Below are 23124 nucleotides of genomic sequence, written 5' to 3'. Positions count from 1 at the left end.
TTATAAATATAGTGAATAGATGCAGTCCCAGCACAGATCTTTGTGAAGTGGCCACATTCTGCCAATTTGAGTAACTGCCAAACTCAGCTTTCTGATGAATACTTAATTTTCTGGGCAAGTCATAAATACCGCGAATTTGAACCTCAGTTAGCTTAGTCTCTTATGAAGGACTTAATCAAATGGAGGTCCACATAAATAAAATCTGTTGGTATTCCCTGCAGAACAAATTTAGTCAGCTCTTCGATAAATTCAATTGAGGTTGTCAGGCATAATGTTTCGTGTACAAATCCTTGGTGATTTTTCTCTGTTTAACTACTGAATGAAAAAACATAAACTGGATGTCCAGACTACATTTGAATCTCAGAAAACATGCCCTCCAAAAATGATGCATAAGAGTGGATAATTTTCAAGATTCCAACATACAAAGGGAAAATGGGAATATCACCAAACTACAACTTCCAAAATACACCAGAAAAGCTGAATTTGTAAATAGTTTTATGCCTTGCATAATGTTAGCATTAAAATATAAAAAAAATTATTGTAAAATATTACTGTGTCGCGCAAGAATGGAGCACAAATCTTACAGGAACACTTCAGTTTCTGCAGATAGGAGATAGTATGTATTTGAGCATCAGTGCTACTTTACTACAAACTTGTGCACATCGATTTAAATATTCAGTATGTATTGATACATTGTGTTTCTTTTATGCAACCTAAAGATCTTAATATGAATATGTTCTGAAAGTCAAAGGAGTGTGCTTTGATTAAATGTGTCCAAAGAAAATCAATGTGTTCTAGTTACTACACGAAAATGAAAGTGTTACTGACAGCAATAAACAGAAATGAGGACTCCCCTGATGATTCAGAAAGCTTATCACATGAATACTCGAGTTATAAGGACTGTGGAAGTGCCAAGTTTGGTCACTATGAGCTGGTGTCAGTGGGTCAGCAATACCAGCAATCAATCTTGGCTCTCAAGTTTAGGGAAAAGAACATTAACGTGGCTCCTTCCATTAGTTGCAATACAAAACATTGGCTAAAAATGCTCATGGATGTCTGGTGTAAACAGGATCAGGTTTGGATGTGTAGTCCCTGAAGCTGAATAGTTTGCCAGCTATTATTATCTGTGCTCATTTGATTAATAGTAGCTACAAAATCAAATGGCATGAGGCACCTCTGCAGTAGTCCTCAACTCCAATAATTAATAGCTTTCAGAAGCAGAGAGCAAAGGTGGAAAGGTGGCATGTAATCTGTTCGAAAAGGGGAAAAATAATGCAGGGAAAATTGGAGAGATTCATTGAAATCTGTTACCTTGATCTTTCACTATTTTTAGAATAGAATATAACCTACATCTGTGGTCTGCTTGGGATCAAACCTTTGGGTCTGATTTAAATAATAGAAAACTGTCCTGTCGCAATCACCCAAATACTGTGAAACAAGAGGTTGTATTATGTATTTTGAAACTCCAACAGGTTTAAAGGGAGAGTTGAAAATAATTCTAATTCTTTACTTTTTTATTTCTGAAGCATTGTACAGTGATAATTAATGATCACAATTGACATTACAAAATTGCAGAAGCACACTGGGTTAATGATCATCTGTGATCAACCCTTCCATCCCACCCACAGCATCCTTCAGCTGATCCCGTTGGCAAAGAGATACAGGAATGTCAGAGCCAGCTCCACCAGGCTGTGGAAGAGCTTCTTTTCACAGGCTGTGAGAATGCTGAACGACCAAAGGAACTGCCCGCATTAGCCACCTGAGACTTTCATATTCACAAAACAATAGCTATTTATTTATGCCCTGCATATGTATTGTTTGCCTGAATGTGCCTTATTTCTAGGTGTGCGTCTTGCACCACGGACCGGAGAACACCGTTTCGCCAGGTGGTACTTGTGCAAACAGACGACAATAAACTTGACTTGGAGGTAAGTTTATCTCATGCAAGTCATTGGCCACTGCAAATCTTTAAGTTCACACTCCTTCTGCACCTAATACATCATCATTTAAGCACGTAAATGCCTTGCTGCAATGTGCTAATATTCATTCATCAATGACCTGCTGAATTTCTCCAGCATCATGTTTTTACTTCAACCATGGTGCCCGCAGACTTCGATGTTTTACTTATTTTTAATGATTTGATTTTAAAAATAATTCTGATTGCAAAATTGACACTCTCACAATGGACAAACTTCTTTGGCTTGGCTTCGCAGACGAAGATTTATGGAGGGGTAAATGTCCACGTCAGCTGCAGGCTCGTTTGTGGCTGACAAGTCCGATGCAGGACAGGCAGACACGGTTGCAGCGGTTGCAGGGGAAAATTGGTGGGTTGGGGTTGGGTGTTGGGTTTTTCCTCCTTTGTCTTTTGTCAGTGTGGTGGGCTCTAAGGTCTTCTTCAAAGGAGGTGGCTGCCCGCCGAACTGTGAGGCGCCAAGATGCACAGTTTGAGGCGATATCAGCCCACTGGCGGTGGTCAATGTGGCAGGCACCAAGAGATTTCTTTAGGCAGTCCTTGTACCTCTTCTTTGATGCACCTCTGTCACGGTGGCCAGTGGAGAGCTCGCCATATAACACGATCTTGGGAAGGCGATGGTCCTCCATTCTGGAGACGTGACCTACCCAGCGCAGTTGGATCTTCAGCAGCATGGATTCGATGGTGTCGGCCTCTGCCATCTCGAGTACTTCAATGTTGGTGATGAAGTCGCTCCAATGAATGTTGAGGATGGAGCGGAGACAACGCTGGTGGAAGCATTCTAGGAGCCGTAGGTGATGCCGGTAGAGGACCCATGATTCGGAGCCGAACAGGAGTGTGGGTATGACAACGGCTCTGTATACGCTAATCTTTGTGAGGTTTTTCAGTTGGTTGTTTTTCCAGACTCTTTTGTCTTCCAAAGGCGCTATTTGCCTTGGCGAGTCTGTTGTCTACCTCGTTGTCGATCCTTGCATCCGATGAAATGGTGCAGCCGAGATAGGTAAACTGGTTGACCGTTTTGAGTTTTGTGTGCCCGATGGAGATGTGGGGGGGCTTATCACGTAACATATTTTGAAATGTGAAATATGGAAATGATATAACTCCTTACATTTAAAACACAAAAATTAAAAACAACTCTTTATTTTCTAATTGCAGTGCGTTCCAGTTTAGCGTTAGTCTGCAAAGCCCTGATTTGTTACAGTGCTTGCAGATATCTGTCCAAACACACTGCCTTTTATGAAACACTTCCACTTGTGCTACCCACTTCTGGGCATAGAACCTGAGGCCACCCTCTGCTGCATGGTGCAATACTGGGAACCCGGTGAAATTTTCTGCTGTTGCTGCTCCAGCAATTAAGTGCCTAGCAGCTTGGTGTGCAGAGACTGCCTTCGAGGGCTTCAGCTGAATGAGCTGAGTCCCCCAGAATGAACACTAAATGCTGAAATGCAGCGGGGGGGGGGGGGGGGGGGGGGTACTTAGAGATACTAGCTGGCTAAGTGTGGACCATTGTTTGGGGTTGGGAAACACCTACTCCATGTACAGACTGACCAGTCAATTGGATTGATGCTATCTGCTGCCTCCCCTTTGCCTTGTTCATCGCAGAATTTGTGCAAGCTCACTGACAGCCGGTTTTCCTTGCTCCTGGCACTACATCTGCACCAGCAGGGAGGGCAGTGTTTTATGTCAGGTTCCCAGTGCAGCAGCAATATATCTCACTCTATTTTTCATTACGTAATGACTTATTTAAGCACCAATTCAATCAACGCTCTCACACCTGGTAACACATCGTGAACACTGAGAGACACATCAATGTAATTTGAAAGCACCATTACCATCACATAAGCTATCCACAGATGAAATTCCACCAATTTATCGATGTAGTAATAAGAAAATAAAAAGTAAAATATATTCAAGATCATTTTCATTAAAAGGCAAATTATAGTTCCATTATGAAATATTATGGACATAGAGTTGGGAGATAATACATTTCCTGAGAAGGTAAACTGGATTTTCAATACCTCCTTCTGCCAATTGCACTGACCCCTGCATAAGGGAATACAAATTCATTAGAGATATTTTGTTAACATTATGGTTGTCATCTGCCTGCCTTACATCCTTCACTGACTGATATCCATTGTCGTAAAAGATGCTCAGTGGTAGAGTTTCTTGTCAACAGTACTTCATAAAACACGGTTCATTCAGATGAAAGCAGGCTAATCAAAGAGCCTCAAATAGTACTCACTGTTTTCTGATAACTCCACTATGTAGTAGAGGATAGGGCTATTTCCGTCAAAAGGCCGAGTCCATGATAAATCCACCATCCGGCTTTTCGAAGCGTTCAATGTTGCGTGCAGGTTCCTGGGTGGATGAGGAAGCTCACTAAAAGAAAAAAAAAATGAGAATTTACAAATCACAAACAACCTGGTCTCTTCTACAGTATAAAGACAGACCTCAGTCTTCAAGTCATATCGGGCATGGCAGGGATAAATGGTACTCTGTGATAATTCAGTCCTACATTCTCTTTGTGTTTTCAAATAATAATTTGTTTTTTGTACAGTCATTTAAAATTAAATTGTTAAAATAACAAAACACTGCAAAGAGTGCGAAGCAGAGAAGTAGAAACTCTTTGCTTTCCATTTGGAATAGGAGTGAAGTTGGCCAAATGGACCATTCACAGGTGATGACACCAGGCCTGAACGCATCAAGGCAACCTCAGGTGTGTTGGCACCAGATTACTGTCTTGTTCTCTGAGCCACGCGTCCCCAGGATCCACCGTAAAGCATCATAAATCTTACGGCCATTTTCTTCTGAAAATAAGTCTCTTCAGATTAGCCAGAAATTCATGGAGCAAATTCACTTATTTCCACCTCCACATGGAACTTACTTCCATGAGGTTTTTTTCTTATTGGCAAGTGAACCTCGATACCATCCACACAAATAATTTTCATTCGCTGACTGCCCAAAAGCACAAAAAAAAATCAGCACAGCCAAGAGAGAATAATTACAACTCGTTTACAACAGAGATGCCTTCCATTCTAACTGGGGACACCGGGATTTATGGCTGAAGTACAATAATACGGAGAGAGTGTCTGAATTTAAAATGATAACTGAATAACGTTTCGATGCCCTGGTCACATTATCCATTATTCCATAACTTTTTCACCTGCAAGTTCATTTTGATCTTATGAGGGACACTGCACACCAGGAATAAACTTGAATTATGTATGGGGATAGATATGATAACAATTACATCTAACTATCAAGTGAAGCTTAATCCCACTGAACCACAATGCAGAAAATGTTCCAGCCTTGACTGCTTGTCAATGTTCTAGAAACATTTATTCATATTGCACTTAGGAAGTTTCTCAAATATAGTCACTGATAGAATTGTACACATCTTTCTGATATTCCTCCGTATAGTAATTTAACAGAGCTCAACTTAATACTTCAAACGAGTTAAAGTAGCCCACATAAAGATGTAATTTGAATGATTTAAGCATGCATACCATAAAGAGGCAGCTACACAGCTAGCATTAGTATGAAAATAATATGTGGCAGATTAAATTTTGATGCTAAATCTGATTGTTATTCACCAGGTGCCAGAAATTCAACATGAAACGACTGGGAAACCGCTGTCAGCTAGATTTGAAAAAATTTGTTTTACTCACATCACTTCGAGGCGGGCACTTCGGAAGTCATTCCCTCCTACGGACAAAACCTCACAGGTGTAGTCACCAATATCACCTGACCATGTTTGGCTGATATGAAGTGAGCCATTTTGCCCTGCAGTAATTCTCGGTACAGCATTTACATCAATAATTTTTCCATCCTTTTTCCAGATAAATCTAGAAAAAAAAAGCAAATTGCCTTTAAAAAGGTGAGTAATATTACCAAGTGGCAGACTGCAGAAATTCTAACATCGAGCTCGGGTGGACTTTGCGCGGGCGAAAAGAAAAAAAACCCACGCTTTACCTGAATTTGCCACTGAGCTGGGATGCGCAGAGGATGACTGATCTGCTGCCCCAAGGATTGTACACTCATCAAATTGTTTAATGAAGCCCTGTCCCTCAGAATGTTTCACCTTTTTGCTGCCCGGCTGCGCCAGAAAATTGATCAGCAGGATGAAGACCAAGAACTACATCGCGGAACAGGTAAAAATCATTTGGAGAGAGATGAGCTGGAGGGAGTTGCCTTCAAACAACTCCTCCAATAATTCACAGATCGCTCTCCTCCCTCATGTTGCAGAGCACCCTCTCTTATTTTGCATTGATAATCTTCCATCCTTTTGTCACTGGCTACCCCTCTGCATTGCTCATCGAAGATTCCCCTCCTTATTTCATCAACAACTTCTCCATTTCTTATCCATAAACTTCTCCACCCTCACTGACAATTCCTTCCATTATTTTTGCTAACAATCCTCCTCCTATTCTCATCTTTCCAATTTCCATTTCTCATCGACCAACTCTCTTACTTCTCATTAACGGACTCCTTTTTCCGTCCATGAACCACTTCTCGTTAATCACCTTTAATTTCTCACTGATGACTCGCTTCATCTTTTTCGTAGATTTCACATCAACAATCAACTTTTCATTTATTTTTCTGAACCCGCTATCTCCACCTCTGATTTATTATCCTTACCTCACATTTGCCATCGATCTTTTTAATCCCAATGTATTCACCTGCTTTGTTCCATTCTGTGTCCTGAGTATCATGATGTCCACTTGCTCCAGTATGAACAGAGCAGTGCAGCAGAGAACAGGCCCTTTGGCCCACAATGCTGTGCAAACCCGCTCCACATCAATCCAATCCCTACCCCCAGCGCACTCACAACCCTTCACCTTTTCCACATCCATGTGCCCATCTGAAAGTCCTCTGAATGTCCTTACTCAACCAACCACCAGCACCGTCCCTGGCAATGCACTCTAGTCACGTACCAATCTCCTCGCAAAGAAAACATACCTTTGCCATCTGCCCTAAACCTTCTTCCACTCACCCCAAACAGATTCACCATCATCACCCCAGGAAAAGGGTGCTGCCCGTCCACCCATCCATGACCATCCACGTCCGCCAAGTCTCCTTTCACTCCTTGGCGCTCCAAAGAGAAAAGCCCCACCCTGTCAACCCTGCTCCATAGGACATGCTCTCCAATCCAGGCAACCCCAGCAAATCTCCTCCACATCTTCCCCAAAGCATTCACAACCTTCCTCCAATGAAGCGACAAGACAGCACACAAATACTCCAAGTATAGTCTAACCAGAGTTTCGGAGAACTGAAAAAAAATGATCTTACAGTGCTTGAACTCATTCCTCTAACTACAACACAGAACATAAAAATCTACAGTACAGACACATCGGCCCACAGTGTTGTGCCTAATAAATAACCTAGTCTAACAACTGCCTAGAATTTCACTGCTACATAACCCTCCAATTTTCTCAGTTCTATGAACCTATCTATTAGACTCTAAAGCAGTGGTTCTCAACCTTTTTCTTCCCACTCACGTACCACTTTAAGTAATCCCAATGCCATCGATGCTCTGTGATTAGTAAGGGATTGCTTAAGGTGGTATGTGAGTAGGAAGGTTGAGAACCACTGCTCTCGACCCAATTGTTACTGAAATATTTTGCTTGAGAAAAAATGTCATTGGTCCATTTCCTTTGGAGTTATGAAACTGTGCACATAACGAGTCAATTAGGTACGATTAAAGCAGTGGTTTTCAAACTTTTTCTTTCCAGCCACATACCACCATAAGCAATCCATTACTAAACAAAGAGCTCTTACGGCATAGGGAATACTTAAAAAGTGGTAGGTGAGTGGAAAGGAAAAGGTTCAGATCGACTGCTCTAAAGATCCTATTGTACCTGCCTCCATTACTGTTGCAATCAGCGCATTTCATGCACCCTCTGCTCTCTGTGTGAAAAAACTTACCTCTTCCATCTCCCCCATACTTACTCCAAGCACCTTAAAACTATGTCCTCTCATGATAGCCATTTCAACCTTGGGAAAAAGCCTCTGGCTCTCTGCACAATCAATGTACACCTTGTAATTTCTTCTGTAGTTTTTCCTCACCACAGTGAGACAAGATTCTCAATCAGACAGACATCTGGATGGAGTACCTATACAATGATTAATGCATTGTGTAGAATTAAAATGCCATGGTGCTGTTCTACCTGGAACTCTCCCTTGCTTCACTCTTTTATGCCTCAGTAAATATTGGGACCTTTATCTCAAACATAAAAGAGGGCAAAACATGACACAACTCAGAGCCACTATCTCATAGTGCCAGCAATCTAGGTTCAGTACTAGCCTCCGTTGGTGTCTAAGCAGAGTTTGTACATTACCATGAATATCCTGCGAGCACCCCAGTTTCCTCCCACATCCCAAATGCTTGCAAGTTGTTAGGTTATTTGGCCACTGTAAATTGCCCCTGGTATGTAGCGAATTGATGGGAACATTTGGAAAAGAGGTGGGATTTTGTAGGAGTGGATGATTGATGGTCAACACAGTCTACTCCGAATAGTTGGGCCAAAAGGGCCTTTTCCATTCTTCATGCTCTATGACATTGCTCGTGGAGAATTTACAATTTCCACCCCAAAAACCACATCCACATAGAAATACATGAAGGACCAAAACTCTCATTTAAAAAAACCTGGTCAATTACAAACCACGAAACAAAAAAAAAGCAAGTAAGAGATGCAGCTTGGATGAACTGTCAGCGACAAGGTATAGAGGGCAGAGTTGTTTCCCGTTATTTTTTATTGATAATGAATAGATTGAACTTAATGGGAAGTCTACCGTTGATTCAGATAATACTGAAAGTAAAAAATATTGCATGAGTATAAGTCTAAGACATCTGGAAACCACTTTTGGCCAGACATCAGTTCCAGATAAACCTACTGGCATTCATTGGCAATGGACCAACTGAAAAATTGGAATTAAACAACAATTTGCATTTAAAAAGCACCATTAATATAGAAAAATATTTTGTGGGGCCTCACAGAAGATTAATAATAAAAACTGGTACTGAGCCAAAGGCAGGGACTTCAGAAATTTTACGAGAAGCATATAATTCATGTTGAAAAATAGAATGTGAGTTAAAGCCTTCAGACTGGATGTGTTTCATTGTGTTAAATACAACATTCTGTGCACGTAACGAAGCTCTCAGGCTATTCAAACAACCAAGAGCCATCCAATAAATAATAGGAGTACATTTGATCTTGCTGAGGGCTATTTCACCAGCTAGACCAAGGAAGCTAAGCAATTCAAATGGTTAACTCACTGAATTGTGACTCTGGGGTCATGCGTTGCTCCACACATCAGCATGGCTGTTGTTCCTTTGATTACACTGCGGTCCTCCGGTGGGACTGAAATGAAGGTACGTGCTAGAAGAAACATAAAGTTAATATCATAAAGCTATCCCTGGGTCATATACATACATATGAGGCAAGGAACCCACAAAGCCTGTGGGCTGCTGGAGACTGGCTCGAAACTGGCTGAAAGGGTACAGGTATCGGAACTAGGATGAGATGGGGTGCCAAAGGGTTTCTGATCGTGCCGTAAGTTTGAATCTGGAGCTTGGGTTGCCAATGGTTTGCACTGGACTCTGCGTGGCTGCGGAAGCACTGGAGGCGAATCTACGGACGCTTGGTGACTCTGGGAAGAAATCTCTTTTTTGTGTCTCTTTCTCTGTCTGTAAGAGGCGCTTCAGGGAATTTCTGCCAATGGCGAATCTGTTTGCCTTACAGCAGGCAAAAGCAATTTCATGTAATATGACACTGTTTTATTACAATGACAATAAATTGAATCTTGAGTTTCCCTAAGCTCAGCTGCGTATAATAATAATACCTCATTATGGCAGTGTTCACTTCCTGATTTTCATGATTACTGTATGCTTGCAATATTGTTTTTAAATTTATACAGTACAATTTATTATGCAGCAAAATAAATGATATGCTGAAGAAAAAGCTATTCCTTTTGCCTAACTATGCACAATATGAGAATCACAGGCGCTTTTCAAAATCTGTTGTAAAACACTTGTGCTGCATTTACCGTACACGTTGACCAAGGATTAGGTCAATTCCATAATCACGGTGATTAATTCAATTTTTATTATACTTACTTTCACAATTCTCATTTATACTAAAGCCCTCTGGCTCATAATGGTTGAATAAATCAAATTCACTTTTGATTTCATTGGATTTCACGATTGTGCAGGGATTGTTCAGGATTAGGTCTGTAAAATCGGCAGCCTTGATCATCATCTTACCACACTTCAATATTACTCTCAGCCAAGGACATTGGAACAATAATGATTCATTTCCCCATCAGCAAGACTTTTATTTGAGTAACTTTCCTTGCCTGTCATGCTGACAATGTTTTGAGGAATGTGCTGAAACAAAAGGCAGCCCAAGAAAGACATAGAATTCCCAATCATACAGCAGGTTATTCCAAATTCAACAGACAACATTTAAGATTTCACTACATCTGTTTAACATTTATTTAGTGTGATTGTAGTAAAATAAAATATTTTCTTACTCTAAGAAGCTTAAACACAAGGTTAAGTACATTATGTTAAGAGCCCACTGTAACTTTCTATTGGAAATGTACTTTTTGAATGCGAACCAGAGACACTACTTTCTCCTTTGGCAATGGCTTCATTATTTTTCCCAATAATATTTTCTCTGAAAATTGTTATTTCCTTTGTTATTATCACCACAAACTATATTTGCTGTTGAACATGAGTTGTATTTCTGTTCTTGTGACAGTAAGTTACTTTTTGAGTTAAACTGCGGCACTTCACAGCTCTATACATCCTCATCAAAACAGGTACCACCTCACAGAAATACATATTCAGCTTACTGCAATACTCAGCACAAGCTCAATGGAATGATTCATTTAACAAACATCACTCCTCCCCAACAGTAGATCACAACGTATTAATTCAACATTAGCTTGATGATCATTTAGGAAAAAAAGATTAATCTTGCAGCCAGCTCAAGAACATTCTGATCTTGATGCTTGCCATAAAGAGTGACTCAGTGACTTTATCCAGAAGAGTTAAGCAACTTCCTAGCATTTGCTTTATATTTTTTATTTCATGACATCAAGAATTTGTCTTCCTCCATAATACGATGTGATTTATTCAAAGGGCATTTTCTCTACTCCCCTTCTTTCCGGCTCTTTATATTGCACTAAATATTAGAGTCAAAGCTGTACAGCAGTGGTTATCAGCCTTTTTCTTTCCACTCACATCCCACTGTAAGTATTCCCTATGCCATAAGCGCTCTGTGATTAGTAATGGATTGTTTAAGGTGGGATGTGAGTGGGAAGGGAAGGTTGAGAACCACTGCTCTAGACCCAATTGTTACTGAAATATTTTGCTTGAGAAAAATGGTCATTGGCCCATTTCCTTTGGAGTTCTGAAACCATGCACATAACGAGTCAATGAGGGACGATTAAAAGAGTGGTTTTCAAACTTTTTCTTTCCACTCACATACCACCTTAAGCAATCCCTGACTAATCACAGAGCACCCGTGGCATAGGCCAACACCCAACCCCAACCAACCAATTTTCCCCTGCAACCGCTTCTGCCTGTCCCGCATCGGACTTGTCAGCCACAAACGAGCCTGCAGCTGACGTGGACATTTACCCCCTCCATAAATCTTCGTCCGCGAAGCCAAGCCAAAGAATGTGAGTGAAAAGAAAAAGGTTGAGAACCACTGCTGTAAGGCATAGAATCAGGCCCTTTCACCCATCGCACCAGTCCCATCCATCATGCCTGTTCATACAAATCCCACTCGCCTGCATAAATTCCATATCCCTTCATGCATTACTCCTTCAAGAAGCTGTCAAGGTGTCTCTTCAATGTAGATCCTGTTCCTGCCTTCACTACCTCCTCTGGGAGCTTATTCTGGATGCCAACTACACCTTGTGCAAAATCAGATTTACTTTCCCCTCATATTAAACTTGTACTCGCAAGGATTTGATATCCCTGCCATTGGAAGCGGACCCCAGCTATTCACTCCATTTATGGCTCTCGTGATTTGATATATCTCTATCATTTCGAGTTGGTGCGAGAACACAGCCTTGCTTCACGCCATTGTTAATGGAGAAGGGTTCAGAGAGCTCATTGCTGTATCTGACCCGACCTTGTTGGTTTTCGTGCAGTTGGATAATCACGTTGAGGAACGTTGGGGGACATCCGATGCGCTCTAGTATTTGCCAAAGCCCTTTCCTGCTCACAGTGTCGAAGGCTTTGGTGAGGTCAACAAAGGTGATGTAGAGTCCTTTGTTTTGTTCTCTGCACTTTTCTTGGAGCTGTCTGAGGGCAAAGACCATGTCAGTAGTTCCTCTGTTTGCGCGAAAGCCGCACTGTGATTCTGGGAGAATATTCTCGGCGACACTAGGTATTATTCTATTTAGTAGAATCCTAGCAAAGATTTTGCCTGCAATGGAGAGCAGCGTGATTCCCCTGTAGTTTGAGCAGTCTGATTTCTCACCTTTGTTTTTGTACAGGGTGATGATGGTGGCATCATGAAGGTCCTGAGGTAGTTTTCCTTGGTCCCAACAAAGCTTGAAAAACTCATGCAGTTTGGCATGCAGAGTTTTGCCGCCAGCCTTCCAGACCTCTGGGGGGATTCCATCCATACCTGCTGCTTTGCCACTTTTCAGTTGTTCGATTGCCTTATATGTCTCATCCTGGGTGAGGGCCTCATGCAGCTCTAGCCTTAGGGGCTGTTGAGGGAGCTGGAGCAGGGCGGAATCTTGGACTGAGCGGTTGGCACTGAAAAGAGATTGGAAGTGTTCTGACCATCGGTTGAGGATGGAGATCTTGTCGCTGAGGAGGACTTTGCCGTCTGAGCTGCGCAGCGGGCTTTGGACTTGGGGTGAGGGGCCGTACACAGCCTTTAGAGCCTTTAGAGCCTCGTAGAAACCCCTGAAGTCGCATGATGCTGAACCAAGCCATGAAAGACCCCAACAATGAAGACGCTGTTTACATCCGGTACCGCACGGATGGCAGTCTCTTCAATCTGAGGCGCCTGCAAGCTCACACCAAGACACAAGAGAAACTTGTCCGTGAACTACTCTTTGCAGACGATGCCGCTTTAGTTGCCCATTCAGAGCCAGCTCTTCAGCGCTTGACGTCCTGCTTTGCGGAAACTGCCAAAGTGTTTGGCCTTGAAGTCAGCCTGAAGAAAACGGAGGTCCTCCATCAGCCAGCTCCCCACCATGACTACCAGCCCTCCCACATCTCCATCGGGCACACAAAACTCAAAACGGTCAACCAGTTTACCTATCTCGGCTGCACCATATCATCAGATGCAAGGATCGACAATGAGATAGACAACAGACTCGCCAAGGCAAACAGTGCCTTTGGAAGACTACACAAAAGAGTCTGGAAAAACAAACAACTGAAAAACCTCACAAAGATAAGCGTATACAGAGCCGTTGTCATACCCACACTCCTGTTCGGCTCCGAATCATGGGTCCTCTACCGGCATCACCTACGGCTCCTAGAACGCTTCCACCAGCGTTGTCTCCGCTCCATCTTCAACATCCATTGGAGCGCTTTCATCCCTAACGTCGAAGTACTCGAGATGGCAGAGGTCGACAGCATCGAGTCCACGCTGCTGAAGATCCAGCTGCGCTGGGTGGGTCACGTCTCCAGAATGGAGGACCATCGCCTTCCCAAGATCGTGTTATATGGCGAGCTCTCCACTGGCCACCGTGACAGAGGTGCACCAAAGAAAAGGTACAAGGACTGCCTAAAGAAATCTCTTGGTGCCTGCCACATTGACCACCGCCAGTGGGCTGATATCGCCTCAAACCGTGCATCTTGGCGCCTCACAGTTTGGCGGGCAGCAACCTCCTTTGAAGAAGACCGCAGAGCCCACCTCACTGACAAAAGGCAAAGGAGGAAAAACCCAACACCCAACCCCAACCAACCATTTTTCCCCTGCAGCCGCTGCAACCGTGTCTGCCTGTCCTGCATCGGACTTGTCAGCCACAAACGAGCCTGCAGCTGACGTGGACTTTTACCCCCTCCATAAATCTTCGTCCGCGAAGCCAAGCCAAATAATCATTTTGAGTCCTAAAGAATACTCTGACAGCTCTGGGATTTTGCATTAATTGAGCAACACCACCAAAAATCTTTGGGGCAAATAGGGGATATAGCATTCTATCCAAAAATCACTTTCCTACCGAAATGGAAATAATTGGTCTGCCTACGGCAGCAAGGTTGGAATAAAACTAAAGAGCTACAAACACATTAAAGCATAAAATTAATCTAACAAAATAAGACAGGAAACACACAATAAATACATTTATCTTTAATTTATAAGACATTTCTCGATCTAGTGGACACAGAATGGGATTAAATGTCATCATATTAAACTGAATGATTTTTGAGATTCATGATCCCTTTCCAATGGGTGGTTTACTTTATTTTTCTCTCTCAATGACTTGTATTCATTTTTTGCTGGTTATTCTCCAATGGCATGGCTCCTGGCTATTCCCTTCAGTGCCACCTGTCTGCTTTCTGTTTAACCTGCTACAACAATCACATATCAACTTTCAACAGATGGTATGAAAGAGAATACTTGCTGTGTATCTGTCTGCTTTATGGAAGAGGAAGTAATCAGCATTTTTAGTTTGCACGTGCAAAATTCTCATTATACGGTCTTTTGATTTGTTTGATGTCCTTTGTTGTTTTATTCAATACATCAATGTTTAATAATGATCCTTGGATATGCTTGGAGTTTCATTTGTTTTTATTTTGGAGAGCAAAATTTTACATTCATTGCATGAAACAAATGGTAAGTGAAATGAAAAGAATTTTTAAAATCTCCATGTAGTTGAATTGACATTTCGGTGAAACATTACGACTGCATTGGGAATTCCTGGGCCTGGAGCAAGTGAATTTGGAAGAATAATTATGCATAATTAAAGCAGGTGTGACTGATGAAGGACCTCATGAGTTTTCCTTTTAATTTCAACGATACAGCACAGAAGAAGTCCCTTCTGGCCCATAAAACCTAATTAACCTATTAACCCCACGTGGATTGGCGGGTGGGAGGAAACTTGCAGGTCACAAGGAGAACGTCCACACAGCTGACACACAGCAGCAGATTCAAACTTAGGTCGCTGCTGTTGTAATAGTGTTGTGATAACGGCAACACTAACCGTGCTACCCATGGATGCAGAGGGAATGGATGGAGTACTCAATACTTCTCTTTTAACCAAAAGAGAAGATAATGCCACAGGTATAGTAAATGGGGAGGTAGCTAAACTAAGCTCTGCATTATATTGAACCAGCTCCTCCCGCCTGCTCTTGCACACGCCTCTCTCATTTGAAAAACTCAGCAACGTCATCAATGCTGACTGACCATCCTCCACACCATCTCACCACAACTCCACTCCTGAAGGCCTAGGGCACTTGGTTCCTACCAATGACTGAAGGTAAAGGGTGCATGTTTCAAGCTTTGCTTTCAAAACCTTTCAATCTGGGCAGCAGGTTTTCCCATTCTTCGTACGATCTATCAGGTGAACAATTCTCAATTGTTTGAGAGAAAGGTGTTGGGGATTTTTAAGAAAGGTGTGACCTGGTAAGGAGAGGTTGTTCCAAATAACAAAGGGCTGATATATACCCCAGATGCCACTGAGCAATCAAGTCAATAATACCTTTAATCATATTGCTACTGACGAGCAATAACTAGTTGACAGAATTTGAATTTGTTTGGCTTTCTGTGGACTTGACATGCCTGGAAAGATATTGAAATATTTTGACTGGAAGGGTGGCTGGTGCTGGAGAACTTCCTTCATTGTCATGTAATAGTACAGAACATGTAATATTACATGAAATTCCCTTCTGCCTGACATAAGGCAGACAAAGACTTCCTCAGGTTCCAAACTTTTTGCTGTAATTCAGTATTCAGATTTTCTTCAGTATTACATAGAACAAGTCTAATTGGCAGAAATATCTCACTGTGGGTCTGAGTGCATTTTTTCCTGACTAATTCTCAAGATGTCAATGCTATTTGTTGTTAAGACAAAGTAATCTCAGGTCTTCATTAATAATAATTATTATTGTTATATTTAACATAGAAGAATGTTACTCCCACTCTGAGATTTTGTTGCTCTGTAAATACATTTAGAGTTTTGCGATATTCATAAAATGCAATTGTTTTGGTACTGAATTTAAAACAGTTGAACTGCTAGGAGGTTGTTGAAAGAATTAAACAGGTCTACCTGTCACTTGCTGACACTTTTTCCCAGTGGATTTTTTTCTGTGACACAACAGCTCCATCAAGGTTAATCAGTTGATACCTTGGAGGGAAACTGCTTCTTGCCTTTCGAACAGTGATTTTTTTTTTTCTTAATATCTGAGCTTCTGAGTTGGCAGGGCTAATGAGACTATTTTTAAGAATGTTCCTCTGCTTGAAAACTGTTGTAAAAATCAACAGCAGATTAATCAATACATATTTAATTGCAGCAGTACTGTATTCTTCCTTCCTGTATCAAATAAATAATTCATCTTTTAGAGGCTTCTTGATAATTGTAGAGCATATGCAATTCTGGGTAGAAATGTGTAATGTCTAGTTTCTGTAAAATTATGGTGGAATTTTTATTCCTGCTCTAAATTAACACTGAAGACATTTTTAACATAATTTACAAATTTAATGGATTCCTTAATACATTAAATATATCTTAATAATATAATCTCATCTTTTTAACTACCCTTCCCAAAACAATCTGCTGCCTTAAAATATAAATAAGGTGCTTGAAGATATCTTGAACTGACTACTGGGAGGCATAAATACCCAGGCCAAATTAATCTCCAATTGATTATACACAAGTGCTGGAGAAAATCAGCAGGTCCCACTGCATCCTATAACAAACATTTTGGGCCTGAGCCCTTTGCTCAAAAGTATGATCAAAAAGCAGGCAGAGAGATTTTTGTTTGAATCTCCAATAGAAGTAGCTTTAATGTTTTGCATTATGAAGTAGAACAGTATTTCTTGATTGATTAGATATACAATCTGTGACCAAAGCATTATTATTGTGGCAAGAAAAAGTTGTACAGTAAAGCCCCTGGTTTCTGGCATCTATGGGGATTGGTAGATGCCAGATAAGCGTATCTTCCGGTTGCTGAGACTTATTCCTCCGATGCCTTACTAATATATCTGCATTAAGAATAAACAGTTTAAAAGGCAAAAGACAAAAATACTATTAAATTAAATTTTAAATTTAGACATACAGCACAGTATCAGGCCATTTCACCCACGAGTCTGTGCCGTCCAATTTACATCCCAATAACCTACATCCCCAGTACATTTTAAACAGTGGGAGGAAACCGGAGCGCCCAGAAAAAACCCATACAGACACAGGGAGAAACCTTCCTTACAGACAGTACGGGATTCAAACTGCGGTCCAGTCCTAATCGTTGGCGCTGTAAAGGCGTTGCACTAACCACTCCACCAATCGTGCTGTCCAATACTGTACTTACACTGAACAAACTTCCATTGCATGAATATATAAACCTTAAAGCATTTTACTTTATTTTCAGTCGCATTCTTTGAAAACATTTAACTGTCGCTGCATCTGCAGGTTCCTCCCCACTCCTCAGAGCCACCCGAAAGATTAACAATAACCTTATAGATAATTAGTGATCCCTCCTCCAAGTTTACAGATAAAGTCTCTGACCGGGGCGACTCTTACTAATCAGGGATAAAGAGGCACTTTAAGAGAGTCACCCTAACGGCAAACATCAACCAGCTCTTCATCCATGTTAATATGTGGAGTTTAAAGGTTTTATTATAGGGTTTGAGTCACAGTATTCTGTTTTCCTGCTTCCTGAATTATGACGTATATGCATCTGTTCCGCGACTCGACTGTAACGCAGTATGAAATCTTGGACCCCAAACTACTGTGTTCTAACGAGGTTTTACTGTACTTGCTCCCAATTTCACCGAAGGTTTGTGTTATTTCAGAGAACATCCACTTTTACAATTTTAAGCTTACTTAATTTTTTACCTGTTATTTTATTCTTATTTTTTAAAATTTATTTTCCTCCATTTTTATTTTGCCAGTTGCTTGAGGCTGCCGGTTGCTTAAATTCCAGATACCAGGGTTGTTACTGAATTAGCATACCTGCCAGTAGTTCAATAAGTGCAAGCCATCCCAACATTCACCAATGATGTTTTGCAAAACCTCTTTCCATGCAACTTGGAAAGCTACACAATGTAAACTCAGATGCAGGCTCAGCCAATATGAAGAAGGTATACAACAAGGGCACGTCCTACCACTCGCCACAGTGTGTGAGAGCATCACTTAGTGAGAAGTTACTGCTCTTCCTTTCAATGAGCTAAAATGATGATGTGAGAATCATGGAAATTTCCAGATGGCTTCATGTAAATCTTTTATATGTACCTGCACATTTTATAAACAGGTTTTTGAGATGAAATCATTGCCATTCTCATCAGATTAAAATGGGGAAATATTTATTCAATGGGAAATAACCAGAATGTTTCAGCTTCATTATTTTAATACTGTATATTTTGGCGTATAATTGACCTTCAAATAAGACGGGTCCCAATATTCAGCCTAAATTTCATATATCAGGCATATAAGACAATACCACCCCCTCCCCAAATTTTCTGCAAGGAACATGACAAAGATTGGCAACCATCTAAACTTTATTACAGCACCCCAATCACCAAGTAACAAATCTGTAAAGTAAGCAAGTTAAATAAAACTCTTTACTTCTAGCCAGGAAGATGCCAAATGGAGCCAGGTCCAAGTTTTCAGCATCAACTGTAGCCAGTTGGCAACGGTGACTCCATCGGGTGTGGTGCCATCTGCACTGAAGAAGTCATCTCGCTGCCCAAGTGTGGTTGGTGCAGGAATTACAGCTATGTGTTGGCCTGCCTTGGAGGCACTGCTTCCCAGGCAGGAGCTGGGACCTCAGGCTCCTGGGCAGGAGCGGGGACCTTGGGCTCTACAATTATAAAATGTCTGGGTGGGATTTGACAGCAGTGGGGAGGTGTCGGGGAGCAGCGGAGGTGACACTGGGGAGGTGCTTCTGGGTCACCTTATATGCTGAGTGGATTTTTTTTTAGTTGAATTTAAGGTCTCAGTTTTGTACTTGGCGTATAAGACGACCCTGAATTTTTAGCGCTTTTTGAGGGTTCAAGGATTGACTTGTACATCGAAATATTCAGTAATAACCTTGTGAAATAGTTGATGAAATTTATAACTACAGGTTTCAATTACTAATGTACGAATCTGAGCACATTTGAGCAGATTGTAATTTATACAAAGGTAGCAACTAAAATGATTTGTGAGAGTACTTGATAGTTGGTGACTCTCTACCACAAAGTTGTTCAGTGCACCATGGAAACAGGCCCTTTGGTTCAGTATGTCTATGCTGACCACTATTGCCTATCTATACAAATCCCACTTGCCTTCTTTAGTTCCAAATCCCTCTATACCTTACTCATTCAAGAACCAGTCCAAATCCTTCCGAAAAGGTACACAATTCATTATCCAGAATCCTTCGGGGATAGTGTGTTCCGAATTTTGGATTTTTCCGGTTTTCAGAAAGCCAGATTTAAGCCCACCCGAATTGTGCTGCCGTATCCACCCCCACCCCCTTCCAGTCGCGCTGCCACCTCCCCCCCCCCACCTCGCTCACCCGACATGCGCTGCTGGACTCTCACCCCTTGCCCTCCCGACTCGCGCTGCCAGTCTCCACCCCTCACCTGCCCAGCTCGCGCTGCCATCTCTCTCCCCACTTGCCGGTTTCTGGAGTTTTCCAGATTTTAGATGTCCAGATAAAGGATTGTGTACCTGTAATATTCTTGACTCCACCATTTCCTCTGGTAGCTTATTCCAGGTATCAACTAATCTTTGTGAGGAAAAACAGCCTCTGTCAGATCCACTTTAAATCTCCATCCTTTCATTATAGATCTATGCCCTTTATCTTTAGGTATCCCTATCTTCGGAAGTAGACAATAGCTCTCTTGCCTCTAATAATTTTAAATAGCTCCATTACGTTGTGTTTCAGCCTCCTTCACTCAAGGGAAAATAGACCCAGACCATCCAATCTTTCTAATAATTCAAATCATCCCTCCAATCCAGGCAACATCCTTGTGAATCAGTTCTGCACCCTCTCCATCTTAACCACATCCTCCTTGTCAACGTGGTGACCAGAAATGCAATCATCTCTCCAAATGCAGACTAAGCAATATCTTGTATAAGTGTTACCTAACCAACCTCCCAAGTCTCAGCCTTGATCCATCTAGGCACTGTCCACCCACATTATCACCATGTACTTTAGAAAAATGTTTAATTATTAAAGCAAATTGAATCTTCCTTCTGTCCTACAATTAGCATTAAAATGAATGTATGAGGAGCAAAATTTTTCAGCAGATCCTCAGAGGGATTTACTGGGAAATTCCTGCAGTCTCTTATTCCTCAATCAGTCCACTGGCAGTCAACTGCAGAGAGTTGGCACTCGGCCAACGCCATCGCGAGCAACAGTCTTCAGTCCATCGAGGACATCTACAAGAGGCAGTGTCCTAAGAAAGCAGCCTCCATCCTCAATGACCACCCAGGTCATTCCTCTGCACACTGCTACCATCAAAGGAGTTACAGGAGCCTGAAGATGAGCACTCAGCTTCATCCACTCTGCCATCAAATTTCTGAATAGATAATGAACCACAGACACTACCCTGCTTTCTTTTGTTTTAGTACTAATTTTTTTATTTTAAAATGTAATTTATAGCAATACTTGTACAGTCGAAACAACGAATTTCGTAACATGTTCATGACAATAAATTCTGGTTCTGATAAATTCTGATTCTGAAATCAAAGCTCAAGTGTATTACACTGCACATACAACCCCGAGATTCTTTTTCTACGGGCTGGGTGGAATTTCTAATTACTGGTAACTGTAAATCGGAGGTGCCGCACTGCCAGCATTAATCAGAACGCCTACATCTGCTGGGGTGAGAAGGGGTGGGGGCAGTACTGAAATGCAGGCACTTATGCGAATGTATGTTGGCAGTTCCATTAAGGAAATGCCAGCAAGAGCCCACAGCTTCTTCAAATGAACTGTTCAAAATGAAAGGCCACAGGTGGTAATTGGACAGATGAATATCTACAAATGTCACAAATAATGACATGGAGGGCAAAGTTAATTGCCAATGGCATGAACTGGAGCAAGCAATTATCCTTAAAGGTATTAAAATAGGAATTTTCTTTGATTTACACTTGGGACAGTAGCTGGTGACATATATTACTTAATTTGAAGCAATCAACCAGAACCAAATGAAGGGTCCAAAAGTTAGTGGCATTTAAATCACTTGCTTTGACAATTTACTGACACAGAGCAGGTTAAAAAAATCTATTATAAACCACAACTACATTTGTATCAACAAAATTTCACACATCCCTGCTTCAAATTAATCACACGCTGAAGTTGCATTTACCTTTGCAGTCTTTTTTCAGTTCCTGCTTAATTGGATAATCTATTCCTTTGATTTATTTCCAACATATTTCAAAACCAATTTTAACGTGTTATTTTTTTAAAATGAAATTGTACTTCAATTTTTCTCCTAATTGTTTATCAGACAGTCAAATATCCTCAGCCACAAAAAAAAATTAGATGCAAGGACAAAGAGTTTCTGATTTTTGCAGAAGGGCAATTTCATTACCGCAACTTTTGGGATAAACTGCTTCACTCTAGCAGGGAACACTAAGCTGGTGTCCAGAGAGACCCCAGTTTGAGACCTAATGTAATGTATTTTGTTTCGATTTTTCTTTTTTCGTCGCCATCTTCTTTCCACCTTTATATTCACTTTTCTTTAATTTTTATGCCTTTGTGTTTTCCTTTGTTTTTTCCGACTTTTCTGGAGAGGGCTGAAGTTCACCGTCCGGCCACTACTCCATCACGTGACTCCTCCCATGTAATGTATTTTGTTTATGATTTATTGCCACAGTACATTATGTTTACAAGTACTTTGGACAGATTTAACATCAAAACTGCTTTTTAAGAACTTCCTAATGGTGCAGAACATTTACCTAGTGAGCAGTTAAATTACGTGGTCCAGGAGGGTCAGAGCACAATAAAAAATTCAATGTTTTTATTCAGTAAGTTTTGCCCAGTCAGGTCCTGTGCCCGACTGAACCATGGCCATGGTTCCACACCACTAAGTGCAATCCTTGGATGTGGGCATTTAGTGGGGAAAATTTCAGCTTAACTGTGGAACCTTTGTGGTGGAAAAACTTGTCAATGTTCATGGTTCAAAATGTTCAGGCATTCGGAACAATAATTAACTTTAGATTTAAAACATAGATTTGCTAATCTTACTTTCATATTATTTCCATGTACTTACTCCACACTGTGAGATTGGCCGATGCATTTACAGCTCCTTTCGAATTTGTTGCAAAGCAGGTATATGTTGCAGCATCTTCAATGTGTACTGGTTTTATCAACAGCCCACCTGATTCCTGAAGTATAAACCGTGGAATTTGTACTGAACCACTTGCTAAAACCTTATCACCTATAACGCAAAGATACCAGTCAGTGAATGTGGATATACATGCACAGACCATTCTATAAAATATTAAACTTGATTTACAAAGAAGCTACTGAAGAAATGCTAATCAGTAAATGGTTCTGCACAATTTTCTAATGCAAACAGGTTTTAATAAAATGCACTAGGTTGTGATTAAATATATCACAGAATACTCATTAATGCAATGCTTAGAAAAAATGTACAAAAGTTGCTAATTGCAGCTTTTACATGCAATAATATGCAAATAAGTATGAAAAGAAATTTGAACAAAATGATCATTTCCCAAAACTAATGTCGTTTTGAGTGCTATTCACACCTGGATTACAATTAACATACAAAGCAGACATTTTTCAACTTGATACTCTACAGTTCACCAAACAATAAAAAGTTTCAATAATTAATAATTTGTATCTGACTCAAACTGATTTCAAAACCTCTGATGGGAGCGAGAATTAAACAAGCTTAAACAAGCCTTTTAGTGAAATGAGAAATTTGATGAACGAAAGATAGCCATCAAGTTCAGATTTATTTATCACATGATATCTGGTACACAGTGAGAAAGGTTCATCCATGAGC

General features: G+C 41.0%; 1 protein-coding gene across 3 annotated transcripts in view; it reads right to left on the bottom strand.

Moving 5' to 3' along the window:
• Positions 1-23124, bottom strand: part of sdk1a (sidekick cell adhesion molecule 1a) — a 681074-nt gene that overhangs the window by 222387 nt on the left and 435563 nt on the right. For all 3 annotated transcript variants that reach the window (XM_069906184.1, XM_069906185.1, XM_069906186.1), the window contains 4 exons: positions 22366-22533; positions 9249-9351; positions 5641-5817; positions 4215-4351 (listed from right to left, as the gene is read on the bottom strand). In XM_069906184.1, coding sequence (XP_069762285.1) covers positions 4215-4351; positions 5641-5817; positions 9249-9351; positions 22366-22533 — 585 coding nt within the window. The remainder of the gene's footprint in view (positions 1-4214; positions 4352-5640; positions 5818-9248; positions 9352-22365; positions 22534-23124) is intronic.

This window comes from Narcine bancroftii, chromosome 12 (genome assembly GCF_036971445.1).
Source record: "Narcine bancroftii isolate sNarBan1 chromosome 12, sNarBan1.hap1, whole genome shotgun sequence".
Classification (NCBI taxonomy): Eukaryota; Metazoa; Chordata; class Chondrichthyes; order Torpediniformes; family Narcinidae; genus Narcine; species Narcine bancroftii.
This window is presented reverse-complemented; position numbering and strand designations above follow the sequence as displayed.